Source organism: Scyliorhinus canicula, chromosome 11 (genome assembly GCF_902713615.1).
Source record: "Scyliorhinus canicula chromosome 11, sScyCan1.1, whole genome shotgun sequence".
Classification (NCBI taxonomy): domain Eukaryota; kingdom Metazoa; phylum Chordata; class Chondrichthyes; order Carcharhiniformes; family Scyliorhinidae; genus Scyliorhinus; species Scyliorhinus canicula.
Window position 1 is genome coordinate 101810915 of NC_052156.1, and position 13537 is coordinate 101824451.

General features: G+C 42.4%; 1 protein-coding gene across 1 annotated transcript in view; it reads left to right on the forward strand.

Moving 5' to 3' along the window:
- lta4h (leukotriene A4 hydrolase) overlaps window positions 1-13537 on the forward strand; it is a 77396-nt gene that overhangs the window by 43046 nt on the left and 20813 nt on the right. The window contains exons 10-13 of the mRNA XM_038810903.1: window positions 1998-2068; window positions 9772-9883; window positions 11992-12136; window positions 12249-12352. Coding sequence (XP_038666831.1) covers window positions 1998-2068; window positions 9772-9883; window positions 11992-12136; window positions 12249-12352 — 432 coding nt within the window. The remainder of the gene's footprint in view (window positions 1-1997; window positions 2069-9771; window positions 9884-11991; window positions 12137-12248; window positions 12353-13537) is intronic.

Here is a 13537-nt window from a genome sequence, read left to right on the forward strand (position 1 = left end):
CAGGGAACGACAGGCCGGTGAGCCTTACGTCAGTGGTAGGGAAATTACTGGAGAGAATTCTTCGAGACATGATCTACTCCCATTTGGATATTAGCAAGAGGCAGCACGGTTTTGTAAAGGGGAGGTTGTGTCTCACTAACTTGAGTTTTCGAGGAGGTCACAAAGATGATTGGAGGTAGGGCAGTGGATATTGTCTATATGGACTTTGGTAAGGCCTTTTACAAGGTCCCTCATGACTGGTACAAAAGGTGAAGTCACACAGGATCAGAGGTGAGCTGGCAAGGTGGATACAGAACTGGCTAGGTCATAGAAGGCAGAGAGTAGCAATGGAAGGGTGCTTTTCTGATTGGAGGGCTGTGACTAGTGGTGTTCCGCAGGGATCAGTGCTGGGACATTGCTGTTCGTAGTATAGATCAATGATTTGGAGGAAAATGTAACTGGTCTGATTAGTAAGTTTGCAGACGACACAAAGGTTGGTGGAATTGCGGATAGCGATGAGGATTGTCGGAGGATACAGCAGGATTTAGATCGTTTGGAGATTTGGGCCGCGAAATGACAGATGGAGTTTAATCTGCAAAAATGTGAGTTAATGCATTTTGGAAGGCCTAATACAGGTAGGGAATATATAGTGAATGGTAGAACCATCAAAAGTTGACAGCCAGAGAGATCTTGGTGTACAGGTCCACAGATCACTGAAAGGGGCAACATAGGTGGAGAAGGAGTCAAGAAGGCATACGGCATGCTTGCCTTCATTGGGTATAAAATTTGTCAAGTCATGTTGCAGCTGTATAGAATCTTAGTTAGGCCACACTTGGAGTATAGTGTTCAATTCTGGTTGCCACACTACCAGAAAAATGTGGAGGCTTTAGAGAGGGTGCAGAAGAGATTTACCAGGATGTTGCCTGGTATGGAGGGCATTAGCTATGAGGAGAGGTTGAATAAACTTGGTTTGTTTTCACTGGCACGAAGGAGTTTGAGGGGCGACCCAATAGAGGTCTACAAAATTATGAGGGGCATAGACAGATTGGATAGCCAGAGACTTTTTCCCAGGGTAGAGGGGTCAATTACTCGGGGGCGTAGGTTTAACGTGCGAGAGGCAAGGTTTAGAGGAGGTGTACGAGGCAAGTTTTTTTTTTACACAGAGGGTAGTAGATGCCTGGAACTCGCTGCCGGAGGAGGTGGTGAAAGCAGGGACGGTAGTGATATTTGAGGGGCATCTTGATAAATACATGAATAAGATGGGAATAAAGGGATACTGAGCCTGGAAGTGTAGAAGATTTTAGTTTAGACGGGCAGCATGGTCGGCGCAGGCTTTGGGGGCCGAAGGACCTGTTCCTATGCTGTACTTTTCTTTGTTCTTTGTTTACTTTATTACCTGATTTCACTTTGACTTGATTTAACTTTACTTCCTGATTGCTAGTGTTCATCACTGACATCCAAGGAGCTACCTTGTAATACATTTTTCTCGTTCAATTGCTTTGCTTGGTTGCTATATACCTTTGAAGATGATGTAATGGTCTTTGCTTGCTATTTTCTGATTAGTCCTGTTGAGATGTTTTTTGTTGTTTTATCAATTGCACCTCAGTGATGTTTCTTTTTTTTGAGAAATGAGGGGTGTGGAGGAAGTAAAATGTAGGCAGTAATTTGTGTCCAACTGCCATTGATTGCAGTTTGTTCAAAGTGCCATGAATAGGGGCTGGTTTAGCACACGGCTAAATCGCTGGCTTTGAAAGTAGACCAAGCAGGCCAGCAGCGCGGTTCAATTCCCGTACCAGCCTTCCCGAACAGGCGCTGGAATGTGGCGACTAGGGGCTTTTCACAGTAACTTCATTTGAAGCCTACTTGTGACAATAAGTGATTTTCATTTTTTCCGAATGAAGACCCCACCCCCTCCCCCCAGTTCTGCTGGTACAGCTGTTTTTGTTCTAATGCACAAACATTAGTGATTACATTTCAACAATTGAAGTGATTGAACAGGAAAACATTTGCATTTGTAGGTAATCGCACACGAGATTTCCCACAGTTGGACAGGAAATCTGGTCACCAACAAAACCTGGGAGCATTTCTGGTATGTACATGAATAATGACTGGAATTTCAGTAGCTATACTTCTCTCTTGTTTGAGCTTGGTTCTTATTCATTTGAAAGTTAAATGTCAACAGAAATGACGCAATTTGCAAATTTTCAAAGTTTACCAACTAAGAATGGAGGGAACAATCGCCAAATATGGCAAATTGCCTGCCAGGTGTCTGTTTTATTGAAACCAAAAGAATGAAATTTGGGTCTTTTCATTCTAGATCAGACTCTGCCGCCTTTGCCTTGACTGCCGACAAGGGAACATTCTATTAATGGCTTCAATTTAGAAATGAATGCAAATTAATTGTTAAAAATATCACCAAAGTAGCAATGGTAATGCAGTCTAAGGAGGTAGTTCAGAAATAAGGAAAGTGATTGGATAAGGTACGTATGTGAATGGAATAATTGCAGATGAATATAAAGTACAGTATTGAGGAAAGAAAAAGATAGCACAATTCAGTGTTCAAATAGTTTGGTAGTATAAAATGTGTTGCTGAGAAAAGTAATTTTGCCAAAACATTTGGCCTTGTGCTCATCAGGACAATTGCAAGAATATCAATGTCGGGAAACAACAACTTTATTCTGTCTGAGAAGAGAGCGCTGATTGGTTGGCAATTGGACTCTGGTAGAGATGTTGCCGTGAGGAATACACCAGTTGAGGTGACTGACAGTTAACTGCCAAGCATTGTTCAAAATTTCAAATGGACAGCTTGATTACGGTCCAGGTTTTGCCCTGAGGAATGCACCAGCAAATGGCTATCACTTATTAGCTGAAACAGGCGCAGTGTGTGTATGTTTTCTTTCTGTTTGCAAAGCCTTGTATATTAATTTATGGAGCTCTCAGTACACACACACACTGGGCCATACTGTAATCCCGACTACCTTCAATTGGTTGTTGGTGTATGTTTTAGAGCACTGAGGATTGTTTTTCAAATTTTGTCAAATTGCGGAAACTTATCGAATGTTGGGCACTTAAGTTTTGCAAGCACAGGCTTGTTAGGTACAGTCTGTATCCTGCCCATTTGTGAACAGTAGAAGGGACATGCTGTTTGATGTGATCTGCCTGTCTTATATACGACCTACATTCTTGGCATCACACTTGCAATGAAATTCATACACCATATTATTCTTTATGTGACAGGCAGAAGGTAATTTCTGCTTAACATCAGCATCCTGTTAGTGGTGAATACTAGCATTAGAACATAGAACAGTGCAGAAAGAGGCCATTCGGCCCATCGAGTCTGCACCGATCCACTTAAGCCCTCACTTCCACCCTATCCCCGGAACCCAATAACCCCTCCTACCCTTTTTGGTCACTGAGGGCAATTTAGCATGGCCAATCCACCTAACCTGCACGTCTTTGGACTGTGGGAGGAAACCGGAGCACCCAGAGGAAACCCACGCAGACACTGGGGGAACGTGCAGACTCCGCACAGTGACCCAGCGGGGAATTGAACCTGGAACCCTGGCGCTGTGAATCCACAGTGCTATCCACTTGTGCTACCGTGCTTATTAGTAGCAATGTGAAACAACCAGGTTCACCTGTTGCTCAAATTGTTGAGATACCTTGCCCTTCCAGGGTAATTTGAGGTAGACTGGGCACTTTACAGAGCCAAAAGTGATGACCGTAGGCCCATTCATGAGTTTGTGCGATATACAGTGTGAAATGATCTGATCAGGGTAGCCATTGTCCTGCACTATTTCAGCATCAAGCTTGCATGATGAATAAATAGCTCGGCCCTATTTACAAGGTTGCTGATAAGGCTAGTCTAATAGCATGTGGAACTGTAAGAATCAAGTAGATAGAATTTCAATGTATGCATTGACTACTAAATGTAGGCTTACGATCGACCGAGAATCCTCAGGCAGATATCTCAACTCCACATAAAGGAAAAAATTAATTTCACTGCTCCATTTCTGCTAAACATAATAAGTGATGGCCATTTGCTGGTTTATTCTTCAAGGCAATGTCTTGTGATCCCAGCTGATGTTATGACTGGCCAAGTTAGATCCCATGGTAGAACCTGGCTTTATAGATCCTAGCTTTTATTTTCTGCATAGAAACGTGGAGGGTGGCTACTGGAAAGTGTCAGAGGCTGCAGATGTACTTTTAACAAAAGAATAAGACATTTATTAAGTAAGAAAAGATTAACTATAATACACTACTCCTTCACCCTAGCTATACTTTTAAAGATATATACAGAATTGTAAAAATAACGCCAGTTACAAAAATCCAACTTGTACTCTAATGTTCACAGTAAGCATGTAGTCCACGTAAACAAATCGGGGAACTGTGGTTAGACACATCACACTATGGCCACTTGGTTTCAATGCCAACAAAACAACTTCTATGCGCGCCCCCCCTCCTCCTCCTCCCAAGATGTCGTATAAGCCAACTGGTCTCACTAGAACCCGTATCTTTCACAGGAGGGTTTCCAATCTCTGCTCTTGAAGAATATGCCTTGGAGTATTCTCCCAAACTATGCTTTCTCTTGATGTCTTCACCAAGAATCCATCTCCAGGGTATCAACCTCTCCTTCTGATGTTTCTCTGTCCTGGAGCGCCATATGCATTTTAAGCTTTGCCTTCCTCGCAATCTCTCTCAAACCCAGCTATGCCAACAGAATATCACTGCTTCACAGGCAACCTGGGTCTCCTGGGACCTCTGGCTTCTTGCAAGTCCACATTCCATGGTCAGCTGTTCCATTTGTAACTCTCTATTAACTTGAACCTTCTACTCTCCAATCTTGATCTCACTTCGCATGACCTTTTCCGGATTCCTGTTCTTTTTGTTACGACACCCTAGACTAGTATGGGGTCGATTCTAGCCCCGCTTGACCCGGAGTCGCAAGACAGGTGAAATTAGATTTTATTTAAAATACCTGAGGTCCTTGGTTGAACCCAATAAACTGCAGTCACCAAGTTTGTAACTAACATAAGTTACCTTCTATTATGTACAGTATTATAATTAAATGGAGAAAAAATGTAACTGGCTACACGATGCCCCTTCCTAACTACCCCCACTCTATATGCACACGGACTTATTTTCCTCAGCAATCCGCTGGTATGTCCACCTGGACAGAGACTCCCTTAACCTTCAAGTATAATCACCAACTGAAATTGAAACTGCTTTCTGTTTCCCTGTGGCCTCTTGTCAACACTTTTTTTAACTCTATGTTTGCTTTAGCTTCCCTTCAAAGATGCATGTATATGAACAACGAGGATCCACAGGCAACGTTTAAAGTGAAACAAGTTTCCTTAACACAACCACAGAAATATAAATTGATCTTAAACTTAAACTGTGCCCAACACATTCATACATATACACACACGCACGCGCGCACACACATTCATGTAGAAATATAAATGATCTAAAACTCTATTTTTAAAAATACTTTAATATTTTGCATCAAGAATTTCCAAAGCAAAACCAACTAGCCCATGTATCAACAAAAGAAAAACTTCCAAAAGACAACTATACCAACAACTTCCTCCCCTCTTAACGCAAACACGTTGCTTGCTAACTTTACATTGCCAAAACACGTATTTACAATAGTTTGGATCCATTGTGATTCAGGCATTCGTTTGCCGGCAAACCGGTCTCTTGTGGTTTTCTTCCCTTCCGCTTGTTCCCTGTGATCCTGTTGGGTGCATTTGTCCCCTCTCTTTGTTTCTTTTCCTTGATCTGTGACTTGTCTGTGTCTCCCACCGTCTTTCTTCGCACCCCACTTGGTTGCTAGCCACGAACAAGTCTTGAAACAAGTTGATGAACGGCTTCCACTTCCTGTGAAAGCCTGCTTCCATCCCACAGATGGCAAATTCTCCAACCGGAAATTCTGCCAGGTCGGACAGCCAGTCTGCAGCATTGGCTGGTGCAGCCGAGCAGGCGTCTCCGGGAGGCAAAGGCTTGGGTGTCAGCTCCGCTCCCCATATAAAGCTCTGGCTGCTCTAAGAGAGGTAGCACGGTGGTTAGCACAATTGCTTCACAGCTCCAGGGTCCCAGGTTCGATTCCCGGCTTGGTCACTGTCTGTGCGGAATCTGCACGTTCTCCCTGTGTGTGCATGGGTTTCCTCTGGGTGCTCCGGTTTCCTCCCATAGTCCAAAGATGGGCAAGTTAGGTGGATTGTCCATGCTAAATTGCCCTTAGTGTCCAAAATTGCCCTTAGTGTTGGGTGGGGTTACTGGGTTATGGAGATCGGGTGGAGTTGTGGACTTGGGCAGGGTACTCGTTCCAGGGGCCGGTGCAGACTCGATGGGCGGAATGGCCTCCTGCACTGTAAATTCTATGATCTATGACTCCGAAGACTGCCACTACCTCACTCCCACAACGTTGGACGTGAGATCAAAGAAGGACATCCAGTACCTGACAAGTCTGGGGCATTCCCAGAACATGTGGGTGTGGTTGCCAGACCTCCCTGGCACCATTTGCATTTGTCCTCCACCTCTGGAAAAAACCTGCTCATTTATGTTCTGGTTAGGTGTGCCCTATGCACCACCTTTAGCTGCGTTAGGCTCAGCCTGTGCATGTGGAGGTGAAGTTTGCCATGTGCAGTGCTTCGATTCAGATGTCTGCCCCTAGTTCTTCTTCCCACTTTTCAATATAGGTACCTCACATTATAGGACTTCCCGCAGTCTAATTGATTTGATACTCCCTCAAAGTCAACAGTTAATCAGGCAGGTTAACGTGCATGTTCAATCGGTAGTTAGGAAGGCAAATGCAATGTTGGTATTCATGTCGAGAGGGCTAGAGCACAAGACCAGGGATGTACTTCTGAGGCTGCATGAGGCTCTGGTCAGACCCCATTTGGAGTGTTGTGAGCAATTACAGTAACTTCATTGAAGCCTACTTGTGACAATAAACTATTTTCAGTTCATTTTCAATTTTGGGCCCCGTATCTAAGGAAGGATGTGCTGGCCTTGGAAAGGGTCCAGAGGAGGTGCACAAGAATGATCCCTGGAATGAAGAGCTTGTCGTATGAGGAACGGTTGAGGACCCTGGGTCTGTCCTCATTGATGAGTGGGGGATCTTATTGAAACTTACAGGATACTGCGAGGCCTGGATAGAGTAGATGTGGAGAGGATCTTTCCACTTGTAGGAAAAACTCGAACCAGAGGGGACAATATCAGACTAAAGGGATGATCCTTTAAAACTGAGATGAAGAGGAATTTCTTCAGCCAGAGGGTGGTGAATCTGTGGAACTCTTTGACGCAGAAGGCTGTGGAGGCCAAATCACGGAGTGTCTTTAAGACAGAGATAGATAGGTTCTTGATTAATAAGGGGGTCAGGGGTTATGGGAAAAGGCAGGAGAATGGGGATGAGACAAACATCAGCCATGATTGAATGGCGGAGCAGACTCGATGGGCCGAGTGGCCTAATTCTGCTCCTATGTCTTATGGCAGACGTTTCCTTTCTAAAGTAGTCGCTGCTGTTAAGTGAGTTACCAGCATGGAAATAATGCTCAAGTTTACTCATCATTTCAATTGTACAATGTAGATCTGTAGTTACTTGTACCCTGGTTAACTATGGCATTTTTCCAAACTACTGGCGGTTTGGTCAACTGAAATTGTGTAAAGTTGGGGATTAGGGAAAGAAGTGATGCTTTTTGCCTCCAATACGTGTAGCTTGTTAAACTTGGGGCAATATGTATTTAAGATTTTTCCAATGTTTATATTTGTGCAAGTTAGTGTTTTTGGAAAAAACCTACATAGAACTAAAAAGTAGATAAAATTTTAACAAAACGTCTCATGGGATGCACCTCATTGACGATGCGAGCATTTATTGCCGAATTATCCTTGAGAAGGCGTGGCACAGCGGATAGCACTGTTGCTTCACAGCGCCAGGGACCCAGGTTCAATTCCGGCCTTTGACTGTGTGGAGTTTGTACTTTTTCCCCGTGTCTGCGTGGGTTCCCTCCGGGTGCTCCGGTTTCGTCCAAAGATGTGCAGGTTAGGTGAATTGGCCATGGTAAATTGTCCCTTAGTGCTCAAAGGTTAGGAGGGGTTACGGGTTTACGGGGGAGTGGGCCTAGGTAGGGTGCTCTTTCAAAAGGGTCAGTGCAGACTTGCTGGGCGAATAGCCTCCGGCACTGTAGGGATTCTATGATTCCAAGGTGGTGGTGAGCTGCCATCTTCAAACGACTGCAGCCTTGTGTGGTGTAGGTACACCCATGGTGCTATTAGGGAGCGAGTTCCAGGATTTTGACCCAGTGATCGTGAAGGAACCGTGATATAGCTTCAAGTCAGTGTGGTGAGTGGCTTGAGAGAATCTTCCACATGGTGGTGTTCCCATGTGTCTACTGCCCTTGTCCTTGATTGCAGTAGGTTAGAGTCCAACAGCTTTGTTTCAAACACTAGCTTTCGGAGCACTGCTCCATCCTCGGGTGAATGAATAGGTACGTTCCAGAAACATATATATAGATAAATTCAGATGCCAGATAATGCTTAGAATGCAAGCATTTGCAGGTAATTAAATCTATACAGATCCAGAGATAGGGGTAACCCCAGGTTAAAGAGGTGTGAATTGTCTCAAGGCAGTAGAGTTGGTAGGATTTTGCAAGCCCAGTCCAGTGCCGGCATCTCCACATCACTTCTTGATCGTAGACATAATGGGTTTGGAAGATTCTATCAAAGAATCCTTGGTGAGTTGCTGGGGTGTATTTTGTATGTGATGCACGTTGCAACCACTGCACCTGTGAAGGTATTGGGGTGCCAATCAAGCAGGCTTTCTCCTAAGCTGTGTTGTTTAAATAATGTAGACTAAAAAATGGAATTTGAATGTTAAGAGGTAAAATTGAATTAGGTTTTCAGGATATTCCGGGGAACATTTAGAGTAGATAGTGAGAAACCACTTCCTGGTTGGGGAAATCTAAGATAGCCAAAGTAAAAATTGCAGCCAGATATTTCGGGAGTGAAATAAGGAACTATACTACACTGAGTGTGGTAGAAGTTTTGAACTCTATTCTGCAAACAGCAATTGATGCTTGGTCAGTTCATTTAAAATCTGAGATTGAAAACTTTTATTAACCAAAAATGTTAAGGGGTGTAAGCTACATGATGTTCAGGTCACAGATCAGTCATGATCTCACTGAATGGGAGCTAAATGGCCTACTCCTCTTATGGTATCTGATCATTGTCCCATGACGCACTCAAAATAGTAGTGAGTTCTTGCCACATCCAAACAATTGAAGACACATTTGCATGCTGCAATGATGGTAAGGAAGGTTTTTCTGGATCAATGGGCTGGGTGGCCACCTTTTTATTTGGAATTGCCTGACAGCTACTGCTCTTTGACTGGCCCACCAGCATACTTGCTGAACTGTACCCATTTTTGTTTACCTCAAGTGGTGACTTGACTTTTGAGAAGGTGGTTTCTATGAAGGGGAAGATCATCTGTAACTATTTTTTGGGCATAATTATGCTGTATGTTTTTATACAGAACTTCATTGTGCCAGTTTTAAGTTGGTTTCTAATTCAATAATTTTTCAGTGCTACAAAAAACTCATTGCTTCAGTTGTGCGCTCCCTTGTGCTGAGAATGTATGTCTGGCTGCTCATCCAGTCAGGCATGGCATGTAGAGTGTCTCTTCCATTCATAAAATAATCTGTTGATCCCATACACTGCCTTAAAAATGGACAGTTTGTGGAGCTGTTGATAACACTGGGAGTAAATGTTGTTGTATTTCTTTAATAACACTAGGTTAAATGAGGGCCACACAGTGTATTTGGAGCGTATGATAGGCCGTTCCATGTTTGATGAGAAACACAGGCAATTTGCAGCTATAGGAGGCTGGAAGGATCTTCTCGAAGCGGTGAGTTAATTAATTATGATCCTTTTGAGAATTACAAGATGCTGTGCATATTACAGTTAATGCTGCTTCAAATTAGTATCTTTTACTTTAAAAATAAATAATTAGACCATTTAGTTGCTCCGTGCAATGTTACACCCCTTTGCAGGCATTGGAATAAGTTGATGTGTGAGATGAAGGCTGACCTCAGTTAGCTCCCTCTTTCTGCCAGTCTGTGACTACCATTTTGTACAATGCTTTGTGATTATAGCACTAAATTTTCTGTTTTGTGAATGGCAGTGAGAGCCACGGCAGAGGCTCAGGCCAAGTTGCAGGGAGACTGGACAAGGAATTGGCCTGACATTGACAGCAGCTGATGAGGGTGGAATCGAGCATTCCCCATGACGTGACCACAACAATTCGCATTTATGTAGTGCATCTAATGTAGTAAAATGACATGGTGCTCCACAGGAGTATAGTCAAATAAAATTGACACCAAGCCAAAGAAAGACCTTGGGACAGGTGACCAAAAGCTTTGCTAGAGAATTGTGTTTGAAGGAATATCTTAAAAGGGGGAGAGATGGGTTAGGGAGGAAATTCCAGAGCTTCAGGCCTAGACATCCTATGGCAATGGTGGGAGATACGCAAAAGACTAATGAATACATATTAATGATCAAAGGAGGCTTTCAAAATGTGAGTGATAGCTTTGAAAAGCTGTCTGTCTTTAGTTTATTCGTGCAGCATCTTTATTCCAGTGGATGGTGCTGTTGCCTTTGTGAACTTCACAAGGTTTGTGTGGAATTCTTGGATTTATTAATTTTGAACAGTGATGAGTCTATTCCTTTTCTTGAGTTGACAGCATTATTTAATAATTCCCACTTTCTATTGCTGTTTGTAGTTATATGTACATTTATAACTGAATACATCTAACGGACAGATTTGTTTCCCTATTTTTCTTTTAAACAGCAAGTCGCTGATCTTCTAATTAAGTGGGTTCCAGTGGCCTAAGTTATGCAGTAACTCCCATGTGTCGAGGCACTGTAACTTGTAATTCACTATTTTAAAATCCTTTTAATTATCTTCCAAACCGCATCTACTGGTAATTTTTCTTGCTTTGAAAATAAAAGCCTACTTGTACTTCCCTGAAAAGCAAGTTATAAAGCTACCTTCCTAAAATACCAATTAAAGGCCAGCTGTATGATTTGTATATTAGCCAGGATATGAAGACTTTGTTCCTCATGCTAATGAATTTGTACATTGCCACAAAATTAATAGGTCCTCAGGAATCCAATAGACACCTTTCATCTTTTGTTTTCAAGTAAAATATCCTTTTTTCTTGTTTCACAACTTCTATGCATCAAACCCATGTATTTATGATTGGCACCAAGCATAAATATATAACCTAGTTTTAGTTTTGTAATTTCTATATCTAGGACATTCAAAAATAACAGGAGAGTTTAATGGTCTCCAGCAATGCTGCAATTAGAGGTTCTGCGCAAACTATCCCATTCACAGAACATGGAAGGACATCATTTTAGTTTGTAGACTCTACTTGCTAATAAAAACCATCCCTTTGCTATTAGCGCACGGCAAAATTTTCAGCGGAAGCCTGGACTGTATCAATTGTTTCATTGGGAACGTGTTTAGTGTACCTAACGGGAGTGATGAATGGGAACTATTGTTTTGAGTGCTGTTTGGATGGAATGTGGTGATATTATTCATTAGCATTGAGTTCTACTTCAAATATTTTCATCTCCATTTTCCAACAGCAGAATCACTGTGCATTTCGCTCAAGCCTGCATAATTACTATGCCTGCAGAGGAAATATGTGTGTGTGTGTATATATAACCTTTATATTAGCACCTGACCTCAAAAGTTGATTTTTAAATAAAGGAACTCATTTTAATTTTGTTTCTCTCCACAGATGCCGCCTGATTTGACTCTGTGTTCTCCTGGTTTTATTTCAGATCTCCAGCATCCACACTCCATTGCTTTTGTACTAATTCTAATTTGATTTCCATGGACCAGGATGAAGCATAAACTTTGAATTATAAATAGGTTAATATAATTTTGTTAGTAGGTGCTATCTTTTCAGAAATTGATAGGTAATTGAAATTCATGCTTTCTGTTAGATTGAGACATTTGGTGCGACTAATCCTTTGACCAGTCTGGTCCCCAGACTCTGTGACACTGACCCTGATGATGCATTCTCATCAGTTCCATATGAAAAGGGATTTGCTTTACTTTACCATCTGGAGGAGCTACTTGGAGGACCAGGTGAATTCTGCATGTTGGAAATTAAAATTTGGCTTTGTAAATGGACATTATGATTTGCATTCCTTTAGATTAGTCAAATTGAAGAAACCTATTTTTTTGCACTTGTTGCTAGATATCTTCATGGGATTTGTCAAGGCATATATTCAGATATTTGCCTACAGCAGTGTAACCACGGAAGACTGGAAGAATTGCCTGTATTCGTATTTTAGTGATAAGGTTAGTTCCTTTAGATGAATATGTGGAATTAAGTTTTTTTTTTTTATTGTCATTTTAGTTAGGAATTTCTCTGCATTACTTTAAATGTCAGTAATCCCAAAAATATAGAAATCTGAAAGTTATCAGCGTTTTTGTTTTGCACTTTTCACTCTTAGCTTTGCACATATGTACAGGTATAACATTTTTTTTTAAATGAACTCTGTAATAATGGTGCCTCGGAGGGAGCATTTGGAATCCACATCTCCCCACTTTCCACTCGCAGGCTGAACAGTGTAACCTCGCAACATGAAATGGGTGAGCCACCATGCCTAGCAGCCACATCATAACACTGCAAGAAGTTGTCCAAGTTTCATTTAGTTTCTATAACACTGGTTATGTTATTACGCCCTGACCAAGTTAAATGCAGCATCGCTATAGAATCATAGAATCCCTACAGTGCGGAAGGAGACCATTCGGCCCATCGAGTGTGCACCGATCCTCCGAAAGAGCAGCATGTTTAGACCCACTCCCCACCCTATCACTGCAACCCTATTTAGCCTGAACATCCCTGGACACTAAGGGGCAATTTTATCATAACCAATCCACCTAACCTGCATGTCTTTGGACTGGGCAGAAACGGGAGCACCCAGAGGCTACCCATACAGACACGGAGAGAAAGTGCAAACTCCACACAGTTACCCAAGGCCAGGATCAAATCTGGGTCCCTGGTGCTCCGAGGCAACAGTGCTAACCACTTTGCCACCGTGCCGCCCATTCTTTCATGTACCACCTAACTTGGTGAGCCTTCCACGCTCGCCAAAACCTATTTCCTTAAGAATTCTAGACGTTAATAAATTTGCTATTAACGTTCTTTGAGAATGGGTCCTAGAAAACCATTGGTGCAACAAAGCCTCCAACCTGACAGGACATTGAGTTGGAAGGGCACCATCTGCTACATTGACAAAGGCAACAAAAAAGATGGCAAATAAAACCAGGTCTCCATGTGACCTAACTAGCAGTCCTTAATGGGAAAGTTGCAGTCCATCACCAAAATGTTACATTTTTAAGGTTTACTTCGGCTTTGTCAGGGGAGGTCGTGCCTAACAAATGTGATTGAATTTTTGGAGCGTGTAACCCAAGTGTGTAGATGAGGGTAGTACAGTTGATGTAGTTTACATGGATTTCAGCAATGCCTTTGACAAAATC